Source organism: Dama dama, chromosome 5 (assembly GCF_033118175.1).
Source record: "Dama dama isolate Ldn47 chromosome 5, ASM3311817v1, whole genome shotgun sequence".
Taxonomy (NCBI): domain Eukaryota; kingdom Metazoa; phylum Chordata; class Mammalia; order Artiodactyla; family Cervidae; genus Dama; species Dama dama.
This window is the reverse complement of record NC_083685.1, coordinates 95,345,571-95,367,111: the sequence shown is the minus strand read 5'-3', so window position 1 is coordinate 95,367,111 and position 21,541 is coordinate 95,345,571. Positions and strand designations below refer to the sequence as shown.

Genomic DNA, 21,541 nt, shown 5'->3' with positions numbered 1-21,541 from the left:
AAGACAAACAACATGGCTAAAGGTACATACAGCCAAGTATGGGAGCCATTCCGTTACTCAGCTGAGGGACTTACCAAGTCACTTCTAAGAATTACATGAAAATTCAAAAGGCCAAGAATAGCTAAAGTATTTTTGAAGAAGAAAAACAAGGTGAGAGGTCTTGCTTCCGTAGACAGTAAGAAGGTGGTGCTTAGACTCCAAAGTCAGGCTTGATGTAGGGGCCTGTAACACCTACTGGATGGACCTCACCCTCGAGATGGGTGAAGCCAGAGGCGGCCGGACACTAACTGGCTGCGGCCCAGCCCACTTCCCACGGCTTACCAACTGCCCGACAGAAGAAGGGATGGGGGCCTCCTCCATGGGGCAGGGGGCAGGGAACTGCAAGTTTCTCTACACACACACACACACACACACACACACGCGCGCACGCGCGGTACTTCTGGAAACATCTCCTAAAAACAAGAACATTCTCTTAAATAAGCCTGATACAATTATAAAAATCTTACCATTAACATTCACATAATACTATTATCTTGGAGAAGGAAATGGCAACCCACTCCAGTGTTCTTGCCTGGAGAATCCCATAGACAGAAGAGCCTGGCGGGCTACTGTTGATGGGTCACAGAGTCAGACACGACTAAGTGACTAAGCACAAGCACAATGCTATTATCCAACCTTACCTCCAGACCGTTTCAATTTCTTTGCCAACTGTCCAAAAGATGTCCTTTGAAAGAAAAGATTCTGTAGACTGTCCAGGATTCAATGGAGGATCACATGTGGCAGTCAATGGTCAGTCACATGTCTTTAGTTTCATCTAGAATTGTTCTTCAGTCTTTGTCTTTTATGATCTTAATATTTTTTGAAGAGTAGAAGCTTTGTTTTTAAGAATGTCTCTCAGTGTGGATGTGTCTGACGCTTCCTCATGGTCAGGTTCACGTTCTATGTTTTGGGAACAAATGCCCAGAAGGGATGTTGTGTCCCTTCAGTGCATTATTTGTCTTATTACCATAAGGGTTGATTTTTGTCACTTGGTCATGCTGATGTCTGCCAAGTTTCTACCCTGTAGTTACTACCTCCCCTTTGTAATTAATACGTATGTTGGAGGGAGATACTTTGAGACTATGTAAATATTCTGCTTCTCATCAAACTTGCGGAATCAATTATTACAAGGTTGCCAACACTGATTTTCTAATTTCATCATTCCTTCTCTGTTCAATAGTTGGCATGCTACTATATAGAAGAGCTTTCCCTTCTCTATTAGTTATTTATGAATTTATGTATCCATTCATTCATTCGTATCAGCTTGGTCTTATGGATTCGTATTTTATTCAACAGCTTGTAATCTGTTTCTATCATTACTTATTTTGATATTCAGTGTTCCCCCGAATGGCCTGCAGGAGCCCCTTCAAGTCAGCTCCCACGTCCTCTTGACACGCCCCCATCATTCTTTGAACACTTCCATTCTGGCACAAAATGAAGTTTCAGGTTCATCTTACATTTTCCCAGCCCCAGTCTTGGAACTGGCCAATTCTCCAAGGAGCCCTGGCAGCTTTTCACGGAGAAGAGCATTTCAGAAACCGAAATCCGGGCACCAAGCGTGCTCGTTGCTCCTAAGTGTGTCCCTGCTTCCGGGTCCTCTCAGCAGACAGGCTCAGACAGACAGGTGCTCAGACACCACCCGTGTCTACTTCTGTATCCATCAAAAGCCATAAGTCATAATACCTTCAGTCTCACTTCAAAACAGAGGATTTATTCTGGCCTTTCCCCTGAAAACTGGCTCTCATTATTCACAATATACTTATTCAGTCAGTACTAAAATACAGAGAAGGTAGTTTTAGAATTGTTAACCCATGCTACTGGGTACAAGAAACCTACTTATTAGAATCTAACATGTGTTTACAGTCTTTGTCTTTAGCCAGAGGGTACAGAGTCAAAATACTACATTCAAAAGTGACTCAGACAAGTTCTTATCTGTATATATCCCATTAGTGTGGCTATTTCTTGCATATACAGTCCGTTTCTTTCTGTATTCCAATTTAGGGTTGCTCAACATCCTCCAAACCTTGTTGATTTGGAGGGTTGTACACAAAACATTAGCAGTTCCAAAAGTCAGAAGTATACAAAAGAGGAAATGAAGCTAAGTGTCCCTCCCCTTTTCCTATCCTGTCTACCCCATTCCTGTCCCAGCTGTTTTGTGGGTTTTTTTTTTGGGGGGGTGGGCAGCTAATCTGACCATCTTTAGTCTTTTAATGGGTGTGTAAAGTGCTTTTTCATTAATGTAATTCTGATACAGTTGACCTTCTACTACTAAAATACTAAGTATTTTCTTTATGTCTATTTGTTCTTTCTTAACTTTTTTAGGATTCTGTGATTGTTTAAATTACTTTTTCACTTTTAATTGGGGTGTTATACAGTATTTTACTATTCTTTTAGTGGCCACTCTAGATTACAATAAGCATCCTTGACTTAAAGTCTAACATTAATTGATACTCTTACCAGTTTCCCAGACAATGCAAGAACCTTAGGACACTAACTGTATTTATCCTCTTCCCAACTTCTATGCTACTGTTATCATGTACTTCAGCATGTATTCATATACCCCCGTAAGACATCAGTTTATTGTTTTATACAGTCAATATTCACTTGTCTACATATTGACTTTTTCTTAATTCATGCCTTCTTGCATTTCTGACTTTTCATCTGTATGACTGTTTTTGCTCTGCCTGAAAAATACCCTTTCGCTATTTCCTATGGTGACAGTCTACTGGTAATAAATTTTTGCGGCTTTGTTTAGAACCTTTCCTGCCTTCCTTCTTGAAGTGGATTTCACTGGGTTTACGTACAGACTGGCAGTTTTCTCTTTTGGAACTTTACACCAGGGCATCCAGCCTCTACTGTTTCTGTTTGTCCACTTTCCTTCCTCTGGCTGATTTTTAAGGTTTTTTTTCTCTTGGTCTTTCATTTTCCAACAATACTGTGATATATGCTACATATGGATTTCTTTTGTTTTTCTTGCTTGGGACTTTTAGAGCTTCTTGAATCTGTGGCTTGATGTCTAGTGTTACTTTGGGGAAGTTATCAGCCATGATCTCTTTGGATGTCATTCTGACCCATTCCCTCTCCTCCTTTTCCTGCGACCCCAGCCACATGTGTATTAGACCTTGACCCTTATCCTCCATGCCCCTCATCCTCTCTCTTCATTTTCATCTTTGTGTGTGTCTCCATGTATCACTCACGGATTCCCAGGTGGCACTAGTGGTAAAGAAATGCAGGAGGCATGAGAGACCCAGGTTTGATCCCTGGGTCAGGAAGATCCCCTGGAGAAGGAAATGCAACCCACTCCAGTTTTCTTGCCTGGAGAATCCCATGGACAGAGGACTATAGTCCATATATTACATCACAGTCCAGGATCACAGTCCTGGGGGGCTATAGTCCACAAGGTTGCAAAGAGTTGGACATGGCTGAGGCAACTTACCACAGCACATGCTTCACCCTAGCTATTTTCTTCTATTCTATGTCCAAGTCTCTGCCTTTTTTCTCCCCCCACCCCCAAACAAGATATTTTGTTTGTCACCATTAAAGTCTGAATTTTAAGCAGATTCATGGACTGGTGGCTCGTATCCATCAATTCGTTCAACTTTAGCACCTGTCTCTTCCCCAGTAGCTTTCTCAGAATGACTACCTCCACAGGCAGCTCCATGAGTTCTCCCCATTCAAACTTAGGCCTCTTCAGCATTTTTACTTTTCTAACAATATGTCATGGAGCTGATAAATAGATTGGCAAGCTTTTCTGCCTTTTCCAGTGCTGTCTGGAATCAATTTACTGACCACCTCTTTCGTGTCATCTGTTTGTGGCTCTCGGGTCATGATTTCCACCATCCTGTGGATTTGGTGAACCTGATGGTGCTGGGCATAAGAGGTCTTCCCAATCTTTTTGTTGCCTTTTTTTTTTAGTAAAACCCACATGGAACAGATGAAGCAAATAACTGTTGGTAGTCTTGACATCAACGTGAGCTTTAATCATGGTCTGCCATTTTTTGACCATGGAGCACATTTCGTCAGATCATATCATGGAAATTAATCAGGCAGCTTTTGCCCTGAGCATCCACAGTAATTAGCTTGAATTTTCTAAATGCAACTGTATCAGTCACAGATCAGCAAGGCTCACTTCAAAAACACAACCCTTGAGGCCATCATATGTGATTTGGGTTGCGTTCTTATGACTAGTGTTTTTCTAATATTTCTTATATTGAACACAGTTGGTCCTTTCACATCATACCAATGTTTCTTAGAAAATGGGTCAACCACTTTCTTCTTGGCTCCCTTTTCACCTCCTTTCATAAGATGCTTACTCATGCTAACCACCATGGTGCTACTCAGAGAGCCAAAAGGCTCTAATTTTTTCTTTTGATGTGTCTAATTTGTTATTAAGCCTATTTGATGAGTCGCTCATCCCACGAATGGAGGAGCATGGTAGGCTACAGTCCATGAGGTCGCAGAGTCAGACACGACTGAGCAACTTCACTTTCACTTTTCACTTTCATTTAAGAAATTGTATTTTTCAGTTCTTGAATGTCCACATGGATTTGGTTTTACTCCCAGGTCTCTGCCAAAATTCTATCTCTATGTACATAGTATGCACAGTTATTTTAATATCTGTGTCTGATGGCTCTAATACGTGGAGCTGCCGTGGGTCTGTTCTTGTTATTGTCATGTCTCTCTGCTGCCAGGCTTTTTTACCAAATATCAGACACTAAGTTTGAAAACTGCAGGAATAATTTAAATCCTAAGACGATGTTATAAATCTTCAGAGAAAAGTTAAGTTTGCTTCTGCTCGGTGGCCGTGAGGCAACAATGTAGAATCACTTCAGTGCGGTCTCAGGAAGTGAGATGAAGTGGAGCTGAGTGGAGTGCTGGGAGGGCCTGCTGGCATCCAGGTCACCCTTATTCCAGAGTGCTACCCTTCAGGGTCTCCATCAGAAGTGAGCAAAGTTCGTCAGGTCAGCCCTTGGCAAGCCCTTAATTCCCACCTCTATCCTTTGATCTGAAAAGACCACAGAACGTGCCGTTCACCTTCCCCCAGAACCAACAATCCAGGGTCAGACAAGGGCTAACTTCCCTGGGTCTCTGTCTTTTCCAGGATCCTGGCCCAGTTATTCCTTATTACCTAGTTAACTTCCTGGTGCCTTCAAGCATATGTGTTTTATTTTGGATCTAGCTTTTCTATTAATATTGATCCTCAGTGGGAGGGGTGGTCCAAATTACCTTACTAGAAGCAGAAGTGATTACTTGTGCATTTTTTTGTTTTGTTTTTATGTTTGCCTTGCTTTGCTTTCTATATTCCTATCACTAATTCATCCCCCAACTATGAGAGAAACACAAATACATTCAATGTGTGCTCCTGATACAAGCTCCCAAGCACATTAAGTAATGTATCTGTTTTCTTCTTTTTCAACCTTTCTCACCCTGCCTTCCCTGTCTGGAAACTATTCCTCCTAGAGCCATCTGTCCTCCTATTCTAGACTAGTTGTTTTCTATGCTTACTGAAAAATTCTCTTGGAGGGACTTCCTTGGTGGTCTTGGTTAAGACTCTGCACCTCCTCTGTAGGGGGCCCAGGTTTGATCCCAGGGTAGGGAACTAAAGATTTCACATGCTGCGTGGTGCACGAAAATTTAAATTAAAAAAAAAAAAAAATTAAAAAAAAATTTTTTTTTTAAATTCTCTTGAAAATAGCTTTTGCCATTTTCCTGGAAGTTCCATGTTAGAGTCCCCAAATTTCCTAAATCCTGTCTTCCTCTTTCTCATGCTGATGGTAAACACCCTCTGGAAGCTTACTGAGAAACTACATTTTTCGACACTTTGCATACCTTAAACTGTCTTTATTCTATCCTTTTATTTGATAATTTAGCTGGGCACAGAATTCCAGGGTAAACTTTGGAAGCATGCTCTTATATCTTGTAGCAGGGCTGCTACTGACAACACAACCTTCTCATTTCTGATTACTTGAATGTGCCCGGTTCTAACTCTGGAGGCTTGTATCATCTTCTCCTTATACGAGGATGCTCGCATTTCCTGTGCACAACATGTCATGATGTGTTCAGTTTCATTTATTCATGCACTTACTCACCCACTCACTCGCAGTGGACAGCTGGTGAACCCTTTCAATCTAGAGACTAATGACCTGGAGATTCTTCTTATAGTATGTCCTCAATAATTTTCCATTCCTCCTTTTCCTCTCTTCTCACATTCTATAAATCCTGTTATTCCAATGTTTTCTCTGTTATACTAGCCTCTGTAGCTCTCATGGTTTCCAGCAAGTTTTGGGATCTCTTAGTGATCTGTTCTACTCAAGAATGAGAATTTCAATTAAGCCTCCTATGTCCTGACTCCCTTGCACCCATGCATCCCCAGTGTTTCTCCTTCCTGAGTCTTACCAAGATTCTTCTGCACAAATCAGCTTGGTTCTTGGCTCCACCCTCATCAGGTTCTTGGCTCTCTCTGGTCTGGTAAGTCATTGCCCATTTGTCTAACTGCTTCATGGCTTCCAAAATTTTCCTGCTGGTTCTTATTTGCTGTCATTTATGGTTTCATGCCTTTTATTCAGTCTTTCAGTGACATACAGTGGGACAGGACTACAGGGACTGAGATAAATCATATGTTCAGTCTGTTCTTTTCAACCAGAAGTCTCCTGATTTGTTTTTCCAACCAGGAATCCTTAAGAGTTTGCTTTCATTAAAAGTATCATCGCTTTAAACCTTTCCTTTCAGAATGATGCTTTTATTTACATCCAGTTTATATTATCTGCCCCTTCTGATCACTGGAATAGTGCTTTTCTCCAGGTGAAGGGAGGCATGGAGACAGTAAAATAGAGGGAAAACTCAGCTGACTTCTCCCTCACCCAAGAGGCTATCAGACGAAGCCAACTGTCCTTGGATATTTCTTCAAGATTAGATCAATACACTTCTCATCTTTGGAACACCCAAATAAGAAACAAGAGAGATCAAAAACAGAGCTAGAATATTTAGATGTGCTGTCACTTGAGGGTCAAGGACAAGAAAGGGGAACATCTGTGAAATTGAGGCATATTTTAACAACTCTAACCTCTGTATCTTACCCTATGTGGCCTCACAGGGGGAGAGAGCTTCCCCCTACATCTACAAAACAACTGTAACAAAATGTATCATTAATCAAGTGGTAAGAACATAATACAGGGAACAGTCTACCTTCTTTAGCTTATTTTAGATTTCCCAAGATACCAGTTAGCCTAGTCAATCCAAACAGGCTCTGTGCAAACCAGTGGGCATGCTACAGGGCTGCAGGTTGATGCACGGAAGCAAGTCAAGTTTACTCTACTCTCCTCCTCAGAAAATACATGTGGTATCTCAACCAGAACAAAGGGTCTCATATGCTTCAAAGGGTACGTATATTATGAGAAGTCCTAGGACTTCAGGTTTGACTTAAGGGAGTGGATATGTGATTATCTCTGATCCCACCCAGATCCCCACCAAAATAAAAGGAGATAAATGAAAACATGAAACTACATGGAGAAAAAGACAAAAGTAGATGAGACATGTAATCAAAACGACTCAGCAGTTCAGAGGAAATACAGAGGAAGCAGAAACCTCAGGGTGCATAGAGGAAGACACCAAGGAAAAGCAAGCTGATCTGTCTCACAGAACATTAGAAAGACTCTGGAAGTAAGAGAACCAGGAACCAGGAACGTGGAAAGAAGTATTGGGTAGGAGATGAGAACGCAGATTAAGACTCTGCAGGATGAGCTGGTAGGCTGATGGGTCTCCACCCCTGCTCATGGCAGCTACGTGACAATCCCTCCTTCACCCCCACAAAAGAAGGGAGGCATATTCTTTGGGAAAAATAAACCAGGAATTTAAAACTCAACCAAATCATCAGTCAAGTATGAAGATAAGACACTTTCACACACGTAAGTCTCAGGAACTATCCTGTGATACACAGGAGGGATAGGCTCCCTCAGAGCAAGGGAGTAAACCAGGAAGGAGGAAGACGCGTGGGAACAGAACACAAGGACCCTAACATGGCAGGGAGACTCTCATGCTCAGCGGTGATGAAGACACGTCCCAGGACAAGAGCCGCACCGCAGATCTAGAAAGTGGTTGGGCCAGGCTGGGGTAGAAGGAAAGAGAGTCTCAGGAGAAAGAGTAGGGGTGGAGGTGAGATTAACCAACACATCGAATCATGAGGAAAATTATGTTGAGAGGTGTTGGCTAGAATGTGAAGAACTTGAATAATATATTAAAAAAATAAGCAACTTAAAAGGAGGCAATTATTAACTCCTGGAACATGTTTGAAACCTGTTCAAGAAAGATGTCATAACAGTATATTCTAGGTTCACTGATAAAAATTATCTGCACATATGTAATAAAATGATACTCTTAAGGAATTTACATTTGAGCACTATTTCTAAAGAATGAATCTGCACACATCTTTCAATTGAATATTTACATGAAAGAAGGCTACCCATTCTTCAAATATCTAGCAGCAGTGGGACTGTTTTCTGACTCCACAGAACTCCCCTTCTCAGGGGAGGCGACAGCCAGAAGGAGAAGGTTAAGTGTAGTAAAGTCTATAGACCCGCTGTCCTAGTGCAAGTCTGACCTGACCATGAAGATTTCAAGATCGTAACTGCTTCCTGCACAGTCATAATTCATGTTCTCTGATGGCGCTGACCTCACTAACACCAACAGGAAGCCTGCCCTGAATGAAGTTTCTACTTTTGGCGGAAGGGTGCGGCATGCTCCTCGGGATGGCATCAGCCATGCTGTTTTCCCATCTCCTCTCCCTGAAGAAAGGTATTTGGCAGAGAAAACCTGTTCCCCAGCCCCGGAGCAGCCACTGGAACTCCAGGGCCCCAAAGCTCGGCCTGAGACCTTGGCCAGGCCTTTCTGCAGTCAAGTTAACACATGGCACCCTGTTCCTCAACAGAGCACAAGCCCTCCTACTGACCTTTCAGCTATGAGCCATGGGTTGAAGGAGCCCACGGCCTCGTGTGCGATCACCCGCAGGTAGTGCTCGAAACGGCGGCAGTAGTCACCGATGCTATGTCGCATGGCTGGAGGGACAAAGAGGGCAGCTTGGCCTTCTGTCTGTTGAGCATCTTCTGAAAGGGAGAGAAGGGGAGCTTCTCTTTTCTCCGATCTCTCCTCTGTTCCCACACTTTCATCCAGGGAACTGAGAGCAAATAAAAATGATGAAAACATTCAAAATCATCTGCAAGTGAGAGTAACCGTTAATGCATCCTGATGGTTGGACAACCAAAGGCTGACCTTTATTTCCCTTCCTCATGCTACACCAAACCCAACACCACCACTCACTGTTTTTCCTTTACATGAACCAACCATCCTCATGGGAGGAACATCTGGACAAAAGAATTCTTAAAGCAAATCTTGCAGTAATGACCTGCAAAAGTCACCTGTGCCACTGTGATGCTTTCAATCATAAAAATCAGCTGTTACTAAAGGCTCCTTAAGATGCAACACACTCAGTGCCCATCTTATAAACACACTGTTTTACTAGGCCATCTTGGAGTTTGGCAAGATCTCGGTCAAGAGAAGAATCTCTCTCTGTCTATGGTTATCGAAGGAATGCAAAGTCTAATAAGGTCAAAGGTAACCAACTACAAATGAAATGAGACAAGCTCATTACCACTTACGCGCCATTGCAGGGCCCTTCTAACACGATGTTCACATCTGGGTCTTTTCGAGCTGCTGTCTTTGTGATCCTGATAGGATGAGGAGAAAGAGGCCTTTCACTTATTGCTGGAAATTTTTGGTCTAGAAAAGGAGAGGCATAAAATGACTGTATGTAAAGAAATGCTGGAGTAGATATCAGAGCTGTCCTAGTGGCCAGTAACCTGTGAGGAAGTTCACAGTCACGTCTCTTAGGCGTAAGGGTTGAGCTGGCAGTGCAAAAGGCAGACAATGCCTTTGTTCTATCTGAAAAGGTGAATTTAAAAGTTACCAAGAAACAAAGCAATGAAGAGTTAGTTTTAAGAAATAAGGAACTTGTTTCAAAGCTTCTGTCAGCTCTGAGGTAGACTCCTTGAAGAGGCCTGTGCAAAGCCAGGTTCCATTAGGATCCACCCTCCATTCAAGGAGTCTTGAGCAGTTGGTTTTGTTTTTAACCTTTACATTATCTGATTACTGGAGAAGGGAAAAAAAAACACATCTGAACACTTGATTAGCTGACAATTTGTCTCTGAGCTTCGCTGGGAAAATCTGCATGATGATAGTCAAAACATTAACTTATTAACTATACATTGGGACAGGCTTGACAGCTCTTTGGAGTTTTGGATTATTTATCATTTTAAACGCATTTCAGATGTAAAAAGAAAATTGCCCTTCTCTTAGGTAAGTCAAACACCTTTCTCTGACTCACGTATTTCTTTATGATTTTTTACACACAGGAATACTGTATAGGTCCTTCCCTGGTGATCCAGAGGTTAAGACTCCACACTTCCAATGCAGGGGGTGTGGGTTCAATCCCTGGTTGGGAAACTAAGATCCCACATGCCATGCAACAGTGGCCAAAAAAATTTTTTTTTTTTTCAAAAATTAAAAAAATATTAATAAAAAGAAATACTGCATAAGTCAGTTTTTATAAAAATATTACTGAAAGTACAATCAATTTTCTATTGACTTCAGAAAAGAGAGAATAAGAGATACAGATTTGACACTGCATAATTCAGAAATCACTTTAAATTTGGTTTTTGTGATGTGACTAAACATACAATCAGAATAATTAGAGACAGAGGGTTCTTAGAGGATTTCATGATTCTGGATTTAAAGTAGCCACAAACTCGTTTCAGTTCTTAGTGTTCTACAAAGCTCCTTTGAAATGCATACCTAGACTCCAGCAGAGTCAGAGATAGTGACTAATAATTTAAATTGTCCTTGAAAAAGAGAACAGTGAGTCCTTGGTAAGGCTATCTTCTGCACCATGCAACCTGACTGTGGCCAATGGCCAAACCAACAGTGAAACAGTTGCCCTTCAGCACTCCCCTTTCCTCCGCTTCCAAACAGAAAGATGCCCACTGATTCACTAGGCAGTGATGAGAAGGCTCCTCCCTGGGTCATGCCCCTGCTAGGTGCAGCTGGGATACTACTTAACATGATAAACCTCTCTGGCTTATTTGGGTGACATAAAGACCCTCCACAAACATCTCTAACAGGGCAGGACACAGCAGAAGTCTATGGGAGTTCACAGGAAGGAGCGAACATGAGGTGGGCCTGGAAGAATGGTTCACCTGTCATCTGAGGACGGACACAGAAGCTGGAGGAGGGCTAGGGGAGAAAGAGAGAATGAAAGGAACAAAGAATAGAGCCTGAAAAATTACCAGAACTGGGGCTTCCCTGGTGGCTCAGTGGTAAAGAATCCGCCTGCCCATGTAGGAGACACAGGTTCGATCCCTGATCCGGGAAGACTCCACATGCCGCGGAGCAACTAAGCCGGTACGCCACAACTACTGAGCCTGCGCTCTAGAGTCCGAGAACCTCGACCACTGAGTCCACAAGCTGCAACTACTGAAGGCGGCATGCCCCAGAGCCCCATGCTTTGCATCTAGAGAAGTCACCACGATGGGAGAAGCTTGCCCTCAACCAGAGAGTAGCCCCTGCTTGCCACCCGCGCAGCATCGAAGACCCAGCACAGCCATAAATAAATAAAACTATAAAGTGGTATACTTTAAAAACAATTACCCAAACTGAAAGGAATGAATCTCTATTGTGTTTAGATGGCTCATTTTTCAGTCAAAATGTGACACAGGGAATACTTTTCCTAAGACAATACCCCAAACTCGTACTCTTTTAAAAAAGTATATGTACATATGCTGCTATTATAAATCTTCTATACCACAACTTCCTTTCCTTCTCTTAATACTCACAGTACCAAAAATCCTTTAGAGGTAATGTTTAACCACATTTTATTTTCCTTCTTTCGTTGAGTAAAGTAGTAACTGATAAGCATGAGTCAAAGAGAACTTGAGTAACACACTCCCCAGCCCAAATTGCGACACTGGCCTAGCAACTGCAGCCAAAATGCATATGTATGAATTTTTAAAAGTGGAAGAGAAAACGGAAAGTCTTTTCAACAAATGGTGTAAGAACAAATGGATATCCATTAGCAGGAGGAAAAAATAAACCTCAACCTCTACCTTAAACCAGAGGCAAGTTTTATTCAAGATGGATCACAGAGCTACACATACAAGCTAAAACCATAAAGCTTCTAGAAGAAAACAAGAGCTTCTCTTCTCAACTTGGGAATAGGCAAAGGTTTATGAGATCAAAGAAAGCAAAAACTATACAAGAAAAATTGGATAGATTAGACTTTATCAAAATTTAAAATGTTTCCTTGTAACAAAACACATTTGAGAAAATACATACATGAGCTACAAATGGGGGAAAACATTTGCAAACATTCACCCAAGTAGATTAGTGGCTGCTGGGAAGAGGTGGGGGAGAATGAGAAGTGATTGCTAATGGAAGCTGGGATTCTTGTTAGGGTGATGAAAATGTTCTGGAATTAAGGTAGCAGTGACATTTGCAACATTCTGTAAATACACTAAAAACAACTCAACTTTAAAAGGATGAATTTTATGGTATGTGAATTATATCTCAATAGAGCTGTTTTGAAACTAGTATATATATGGCAAACAATTCACACCCAAATGCATGAAGAATTCCTATAATTCAAACATAAAAACACAATCCAATTTTTTTTACTGTAAAAAAAGACTTGGACACTTCATAAAGAAAAATATACAAATGACTAATAATTACCTGAAAATGTTCTAGACATCATTATTTACCAAAGAAATGACACTAAAGCTACAAAGAGATATTGCTACAGGCCCACCAGAAAGGTTATAATGAAAAAGACTTTGACAATTCAAATGTTGGCAAGGATCTCTAGCAATATGAACTCAATGCAGGGAGTGTAAAATGGTACAGTCACTTTGGGGAAATGTTTGACAGTTTTTTATAAAGTTAGACATGTGCCTAGTCCATAATCTGGCAAATCTACTCAGGTTTTTATCCAAGAGAAATGAAAACCTATGTCCATAAAAAGATCACACATGAATACACTCAGCAAATTTCTAATAGACCCAAATTAAAAAAAATCAAATGCAGATCTCCAGGCAAATAGCTAAACTAGATGTGGTACCTGTGTACAATAGAATACTACTCAGCAATAAAAAGGAATGGACACTGGTATAGTGTGGCAGGCTGAACAATGGATCCCCCAGATGTCCAGATTCTGACCCCTGAAACCTGTGAATGTCTCTTTTATAGCAGGAGGGACTTTAAGGATCTTGAGATGGGGAAGTAACCTGGATCACTGGGATGGGCCATAAAGGTAATCAACAAGTCATTATAACAGGCAAGCAGAGGAAGATGTGACTCAGGGGAGGAGAAGGCAACGTGAAGGCAGAAGCAGTCTGGAGTAATAAAGTCACAAGCCAAGGAACGCAGGCAGCCTTAGAAGCTGGAAGAAGGAACCAGCCCTGCCAATCCCTTGCTTTTAGCCCTTTGAGACATTCAGACTTCGGACCTCCAGGAATTCACTTGAGAATAAATTTGTGAGAGAATAAATTTGTTTTAAACCACTACATTTATGCTATAACTTGTTACTAACTTAAGCCTGTTACCTTAGCAATAGGAAACGAGTAATAGATAAATTATAAGACATCATGCTAAATGAAAGACAAAAGGTTAAATACATGTATGATTCCACTTATATGAAATTCCAGAATAGGCAAAATTAATCTAAAGTTAAAAAAAAAAAGCACAGTGGTTGGCTGGGTAGGGGGGCACTGACTGGGAAGGAGCACAGGGTGATAGAAGGAGTTTGGGTAGAAAGATGCACTCCTTTGTCAAAACTCATCAAATAATACAGTTAAGATTTGTGTATTTCATTAGATGTAAATTTTATCTCAAAAGGAAAAAGAACCCTAAGTAAACATGAAGCTCCAGTTGCTGATATACAGGTTGAAATGTTTCGGGTAAGAGGTACTGATGTCTGCAACTTACTCTAAAAGGCATCCAAAAATAACATGAATTGACGGGTGCTCATGTGTGCTCAGTCACCTCCGACTCTTTGCGACCCCACGGACTTAGCCCGCCTGGCTCCTCTGTCAATGGGATTTCCCAGGGAAGAATACTGAATGGGTTCCATGCCCTCCTCCAGGGAATCTTCCCAACCCAGGGATAAAACCTATGTCCCTTGTGTCTCCTGCATTGGCAGGCGGATTCTTTACCACTGAGCCATCTGGGAAGCCTGAGAGGCTAAGGAGATATATGATAAAGCAAATAGAGCAAGATTTTAATTGTAGAATCTAGAAGATGTATATATGAGTACCCACTGTATAATTTTTTTCAACTTTTCTGTATGTGTGAAATTTTTCAGAGTACAATGTAGAAGGAAAAAGTGGGGGAACACTCACCATTTTTTTCTTCCTGCATCCAAAAATGAGGATCGGTATATACAATTTTATTATATCTTTGGCGAACTGTCTCCTGGTATTTCTTTGAAAAAAAAAAAAAGATTAATCTATGAGGAAAAAAATTAGTTTCATTACAAACCAGAGACTAGTAAGGTTATAATAGTCCAGCAGACATTTGATACAGACATATCGCCAGAAAACAGGCACGTCCTAGGCCAGTGGTTAGCTCATGAGGGGAAGTGTAAAATAAAATGAGGCAATTAACCTATACTAATTAATCTAATATGGACCAGCACTGCCCACTAGAATCTGAATTGATGATGGAAATGTTCTATTTCTGTCCTGTCCAATGTACTAGCCACTAACTACTGACCACTGGAAATGCAGTAATGTATTTAATTTTAACTGGTTTACATTAAATGGCCACGAGTGTAAATGGCCATGTATGTAAACGGCCATGTATGTGGCTACAGACTACCATTTGGGACACTTCAGGTCTAGACAGTTACCCCCAAGAAGGGGAAATCAGTTACAAGACTAGGATAAACTACACATTTTTAAATTGTCAAAAACCAACTAAATGTTGTCTTGCCTATAATGTTTTTAGTTTAGCAGCAAAGCCAAAATAAGATTTCATCAAGGTGGAGTTAAAATGAAAATTCTGAGCTAGGAGTCAGGGACCTGGATTCTCAGCCCAACTCTGGTGGGAATTTTTGGGTGGCCTTGGCCATGTCACTCACTGCCTTACTGTCTCAATTTCCTCCTCAGAACCATCCAGGGGTTGGCTTGCATAATGTCTGAGGTCTAGAATTCTCTGAGAAGAGCATTCTAAAGCAGCATCATGGGAATTAAGAAAGGTAAAGTTATCTGTGGTTTGCCAGGATCCAATGGGAGGAGAGCAGAAGAGGCAATTGGGCAGCATTTACAAGCTGAGGGGTGAAGAAGTTGTTGGTCCCATTTGTAGGACTGGGCTCTGGCCCAGCGTTTTTGGTATCACATTATCAATGATGAGTTATGGGTCAGGTAGTATACAGACACTTCATACCTCATTGTGTCCTTAAAAACACCCTCACTTAATTAAAAAAGACACATGTACTCCAGGATTCACTGCAGCACTATTTATAATAGCCAGGACATGGAAGCAACCTAGACGTCCATCGACAGATGAATGGATAAAGAAATTGTGTTGTGGTGTTTATAAATATATATAAATATATATATAGTGTGTATATATAAATATATATATACACATACAATGGAATATCACTCAGCCATAAAAAGGAATGAATTTAAGTCAGTTCTAGTTAGGGGGATGAACCTAAAGCCTGTTATACAGAGTGAAGTAAGTCAGAAAGAGAAAAACAAATATCATATATTAACACATTTATATATATATAGGGAATCTAGAAAAATGGTGCTGACAGGAATGGACACGGGGGTAAGGAGAGGGTGGGACGACTTGAGAGAGCAGTACGAACATCTATACACATAAAACAGACAGCTAGTGGGAAGCTGCTATATAACACAGGGAGCTCAACCCAGTGCTCTGTGATGACCTAAAGGGGTGGGGTGGGCTGGGGGTGGCAGGGAGGTTCAAGAGAGAGGGGACATATGTATACTTATGATTCACTTTGCTGTATGGCAGAAACCAACATAACACTGTAAACCAATTATCCTCCAATTAAAAAATAAATTAAAAAAAGAACAAAAACACCCCACTTATCAGAAAGTATAAGTGACTTTACAAAGGCTGCACATTTGGCTGACAGTCGAGCTGGGATTTAAACTGAGGACCAGGTAACTCTGATGTTTTAAGCTACAGAATCATGAGGAGGAGCTGTGCTCGACAGAAGCCAGCCTCCAGCAGCTAACCGGAGCTGGCTCCTGCAACCTACTTCCATTTCCTCCATTCGGAGCATCATGGCCTCCAGGTTCGGGCTGTCCTTGCCGTCCCCCAAGGTGGCTAAGGCATCAGACTCCCAGATCTTAGAGTGAGTCATGGGCCAGTGCTCGTGAGTGGTATCTTCCAAAAAACCATCCAGCTGATGAATGTTACTGGATTCACCATCAACAGCTGTAGCCTGCGAAACAAGCGAAGGGGATGGAAAGGCAATACGAAAATAGCATGAGACTTAAATATGAACCCTGATCACACACACCCACCGTGCGATGATACAACAGGCAGTTTCTACACTAAATCTAGTCTCTCCTAAGTCAGTAAACATTGACAGCAGGACATCAGGACAGTCAAGACAGCTTCTACCACAGTCATTTCAATAGTTGCATTAATCGAGTAACACCATTAATGTCCATGAAATTTATTGCTACTACCTGTTTTGCCAGCTGGTAAAGCAAGTATCTGCTTTGTGCTAGACTCAGAAGAATGTCCAATACTGCACATGTCATGGGGCTTCCCTGGTAGCTCAGTTAGTAAAGAATCCACCTGCAATGCAGGAGACCCTGGTTCAATTCCTGGGTCAGGAAGATCTCCTAGAGGGCACAGTAACCCACTCCAGTATTTTTACCTGGAGAATCCCCATGGACACAGGAGCCTGGCGGGCTACAGTCCATGGGGTCACAAAGAGTTGGACACGACTGAGTGACTAAGCATACAGCACAAGTCATATTCTCCAGAGGACACACCTACACTATTCTCTTTCACTTCAGTGCTTTGTAAAAGCATCTGTTCACAACATCACAGCTGATGATTCTTGTTTCTGTTTGAGACTTTCTACCATTAACCTGAGGGCTTCCCTGGTTACTCAGACAGTAAAGAATCCGCCTGCAATGCGGGAGGCCTGGGTTCAATCCCTGGGTTGGGAAGAGCCCCTGGAGGAGGGCATGGCAACCCACTCCAGTATTCTTGCCTGGAGAATCCTCACGGACAGAGAAGCCTGGTGGGCTACAGCCCATGGGGTTGCAAAAAGCCAGACACGACTGAGTGACTAAGCATAGCACAGCACCCCTAACCTGTAAGAGTTTCACCAGCCTTTCTTGACTTTGTATCCTTTACATTCAAAAAGCACTTTACAGCTTGCAAAGCATTTTTATGTGTTGTATTTCTGTTGATTCTAATATGTGTCTATATAATCTGCTCTGAAAGAGGCTTTTTAACAAAGAATGTCTGCTGGGGAAATGATCATATCAGGCTCTGGAAGGAGACATTTCTGGCACCCAATCCTGGTTCTGCCACTGATATGCCTCAATGTGGGGGCAAGTATACTTAACCTCTCTAGGCCTCAATCCTCTGGTTTATAATATGGAAATAATGACCCTACATTTCAGAGTTACAAGGATTATATGAGCACTTGTACACTGGAACACTTTAAAAATAGTGATTGGCATGAAGAACAGCTACCGCCATAGTAATTTTTAAAACCTTTTAACGGTTTACAGAAGAAAATACATTAATGACCAACAAAGAAATGTTCAACCTTGACCAAAGTTAAAGAAATAAAAATCAGCTGAATAGCCAATACAATAAAATTACCAAGAAATCTAGAGTTAACTAAACCAGTAATGCAGGTCTGGTTAATTAAGATGTGTGTATCTGTTATTTTCATTAATGTTTAAAGAATCAAATATCAAGAATCCCATGAAATAAGGAAGGACCCAATGAGCTGATATGAAAAGATCACCAAAATATAAAGAAAGAAGCTTTATACAGATGAGCACACGGTACCCATTGGTGGGGAGATTTTACTTTTTACATGATACTTTTCCTGAATTGTTTGCCTTTTTAGCCAGGTACAGCTTTTAATTAAAGGAAAACCTTACACATTTTGGAAAAATGTATTTCATGCGCAAGTTCAGTTAATGACAATAGTAGCAGTAGGAGACAAATATGCCATGATGGCACCCTCCCAAAATCTATTTCCTGACACCAGGGATCATCCTGTCTGCAAGCAAATCTACTGAGAGCTGATTTGCAAAGTGCAACAAACGTCTCCTCCCTTTGAGAGATGAGAATTCTGGGTATCTGGGATCAAGGTCCCACAGCTCTTTTATAAGTTAACACAGCAAAATATCTCATTTTTAATAACTTCATCATGCCAACTTCAACAAGTTTGTTTCTATTCAGTTATTTATAAACACTGACCCTCAATGGTGCTGCCTGGGAAACTCTTATGTGGTGATGCTAAAGTTTAACAGCAGCTGAGAATGGTAAATACTGGACAGAGTGACTTTTCCTTTTTAAGAAATTGTATTAAGGCCCATTTAATGCCTACAGCACAGTTCTCATGTACAAAGCTGATCATTTCTAGTAATACTCAAACATGTCTACTTCACTGACAGCATTTATGACCATTTCATTTCCCTTTCCTATGAAAATACCGCATGAATTGCCTCCCTAGATGAGAGGTGAGTCTCATTACTTTTCTAGGGAAAAAGGCATCACTGGTAGCTCTGAAGTACAAAAGACAGAGGCATCGCGCACTTGGTCTATAAGAGCCAGATGCAGGGTTTCAGCTTCCAGTCTCACATGCCTCACCTCGCATGAGATTCTGTCATAAAATACTGGAACAATAAAATTAACAACTGCAAAAATTACAAAAATATGCCAAAGCCAAACTATTGCTTAATGATTAGAACTGGGATACATCCTTGGAATCTATCATCTTCCTGTTCCTCAGGTCGTTGGGCTGGTGGAGCTGCATTCCAATTTCCTTCTCACTCTGAGACCATCACCCTTGCTCAGCCCTTCACTTGCTCTGAACAAGAAAGCAGTAACTTCTCTCCGCCCTCCAAGAAGAGCCGCCGGAGGCAGGCTGCACCTTCCTGTCCCTAGCCGAGGTAGAAGGGCAGGGAGAGCGACATTCCCACAAACGGTGAACACACGTCCTCCAGAGGAAGAGCACAGGGTGGACAACCACATGCTAGGTTTTCATTTTTCTCCAACATTATCATTTGTTCCTGGGCCACCTTTTGTCTCTGCCAGGCCAGATACCGGTCATTACTAGGCACTCAAAACATGCTTGCCTAACAATACATATTGGGCCCTCAGTATAAAGGAAATTAGGCCAGTAATGAGCAAAACTAGGCTGAAAGACAGCAAATGAGGGCAGTCATTCTTTTGCCGCGGGCCATCAACATTCAGGCTCATGCAGTCTACCCACACTCTGTCACTGGGAGGAAAGGAAAGAGCTGCTGACAAAAACCTGTGGCTCGAGAGCTTTCTGTGAGCTGTTCACAGGCTCATCTAAGTCATAATGCTAAAGATACACTGTAAGCATTAACATGCCAAATGTGAAAGATGACCTACACCCTCCGGAGTGGGACACTAGGGTGATCTGTGTGTCATTTTTCCTTAGACCCGAGGACATTATTATGTAATAATCCCAGCAACAGTCCAGAACGCCAGCCCCACCACACGCACCTCCTCGGCAGGCTGGGCTGTCATTGTGATTTCTGATGGCCGATCCTTCAAATGAGTATCTACTTCCAGAGAAGAATTGACTCTCTATTAAAACAGACAAGCACACTCACGAATTATGAAAATTTACAACCCATATTAGTACAAATGAATTCTGCTCCCAGAATAACTTCTGTGTGGAACTGTTCATCAGTTTTAGCTATATTAGGCTTTCTGTAGAAATTTAAGCACTCTGTCTTCATGAAAATAAATGCCATGTGCTGGTCTTGGCTTTCTGCCCCTTTTCTTCCCTCAATTTTGAAAATGTTATCAGAGTAGCTGTGTGTTTTTGTGCAATTACTCAACTTCTCTGTTCCAGTTTCCTCAATGACAAAAAAAGGAGGTTGGATGGTTTGGCCTCTATGAACCCTCCCAGTTCTATACTCCTGAGATTTCCATGGACTCTAAAAATGATTTAACATGTCTCAGACCAAGAGATAGAGAAGTTCAGTGCCCTATTCAGTGACCCAGAATGTTGTTTACTCCATTTAAGATTCTAGTGCTTTTCCATGGCTTCATCTAGTCACACGAACAAGAGCGTTCCTATTTACAGGATGGATTTACAGGGTCTGGCCATGGCATTCAGCTCACTGCTCAGAGGAGGATGGCAAAACCTACTGGTGATGCTCTGTACAATTTACCTTGAAAAAAGCACTAATTTGTGCACAGAAGCTGTCCTAACATTTCTCTCCTCTGGAAAAAATACACTAAATCATTCCAGATCACTGAGGTGAAAGAGCACGAAATTAAGAGTGGAAGCAGTGAACTGAACACTAATACCACCAATAGCTTTATTTGATTAGGAACATAAATTGCAATCGAAACTTATTCCCCAAATGAAAAATCTCACCTTTCGCAAAAATGATACTTTCTCTCTCCTCCCCCATCTTGAACCCTCACCCACAAAGGAAGACGCATCAGTGGTGCGGGTGCCCGAAAAGGGCCCTGGCAGCACTGTGCCCATACCACGAAGCACAAGCAGCAATGCAGCTGCTGGCTGCCAGACAGACACACAGCCCTGCAAAGGGTCAGTGTGACCTCTGGGGCAACACTTTTTATTCGAGAGCTTCCAAAAGGCAAGCATATGGGATGAACTAGATTACCTGGGCCTTGGCCAGGAGAGGCTTCAAACGCTCCAGAACTGCCTTCTCTACCTTGTCTGCTAACTGGGTGGTGGAAACACTATTTAGAAATAAAATTGAAAATTAAAATCAAAAGCAAGAAAATATCCTATTGTGCACATTTATTTACCACCCCAGGCGAAGGAAAATCGAATGATTATAAAACCACAGTGCTGTTCTAATTTTCACACAAGATCCCGGGGGATCTTGTTAAATGTAGATTCTGATGCGACTGGCCTGAGGGAGGCCTGAGAGTCTGTATTTCCAACAAGCTCTCAGGTGATGTGATACTACTGGTCCTGACCCCAACTTTGAGGACAAAGGCTGAGATAACATCTGAAGAAGTATATTAGGCTCTGAGTCCATTTTGAAAGAATAATGGCTGCCTTGAAACGACTAAAGAGGGCACAAGACACAACAAATGAAACTAATTTTGTTCCCTCCCAAACCCCACAATAACAGAATCAGACATAAACTCACAATGACAAGGCGGGGGAAACGGTGCTAGAAACTCAAGGACGAAAGTGGTA

The 21,541-nt window shown here is 41.7% G+C and overlaps 1 protein-coding gene and 1 pseudogene across 5 annotated transcripts in view; both read right to left on the bottom strand.

Moving 5' to 3' along the window:
* KIAA0753 (KIAA0753 ortholog) overlaps nucleotides 1-21,541 on the bottom strand; it is a 56,979-nt gene that overhangs the window by 1,496 nt on the left and 33,942 nt on the right. For 3 of the 5 annotated variants that reach the window (XM_061143175.1, XM_061143174.1, XM_061143173.1), the window contains 6 exons: nucleotides 20,994-21,072; nucleotides 19,855-19,938; nucleotides 16,373-16,558; nucleotides 14,478-14,559; nucleotides 9,690-9,810; nucleotides 8,984-9,208 (listed from right to left, as the gene is read on the bottom strand). In XM_061143175.1, the coding sequence (XP_060999158.1) occupies nucleotides 8,984-9,208; nucleotides 9,690-9,810; nucleotides 14,478-14,559; nucleotides 16,373-16,558; nucleotides 19,855-19,938; nucleotides 20,994-21,072 (777 nt within the window). Of the gene's footprint in view, nucleotides 1-8,983; nucleotides 9,209-9,689; nucleotides 9,811-14,477; nucleotides 14,560-16,372; nucleotides 16,559-19,854; nucleotides 19,939-20,993; nucleotides 21,073-21,541 lie in introns of those variants that run through there. The other 2 variants (XM_061143176.1, XM_061143178.1) reach the window with 2 other exon arrangements.
* On the bottom strand, nucleotides 3-8,975 carry LOC133057087 (small ribosomal subunit protein eS1-like; annotated as a pseudogene).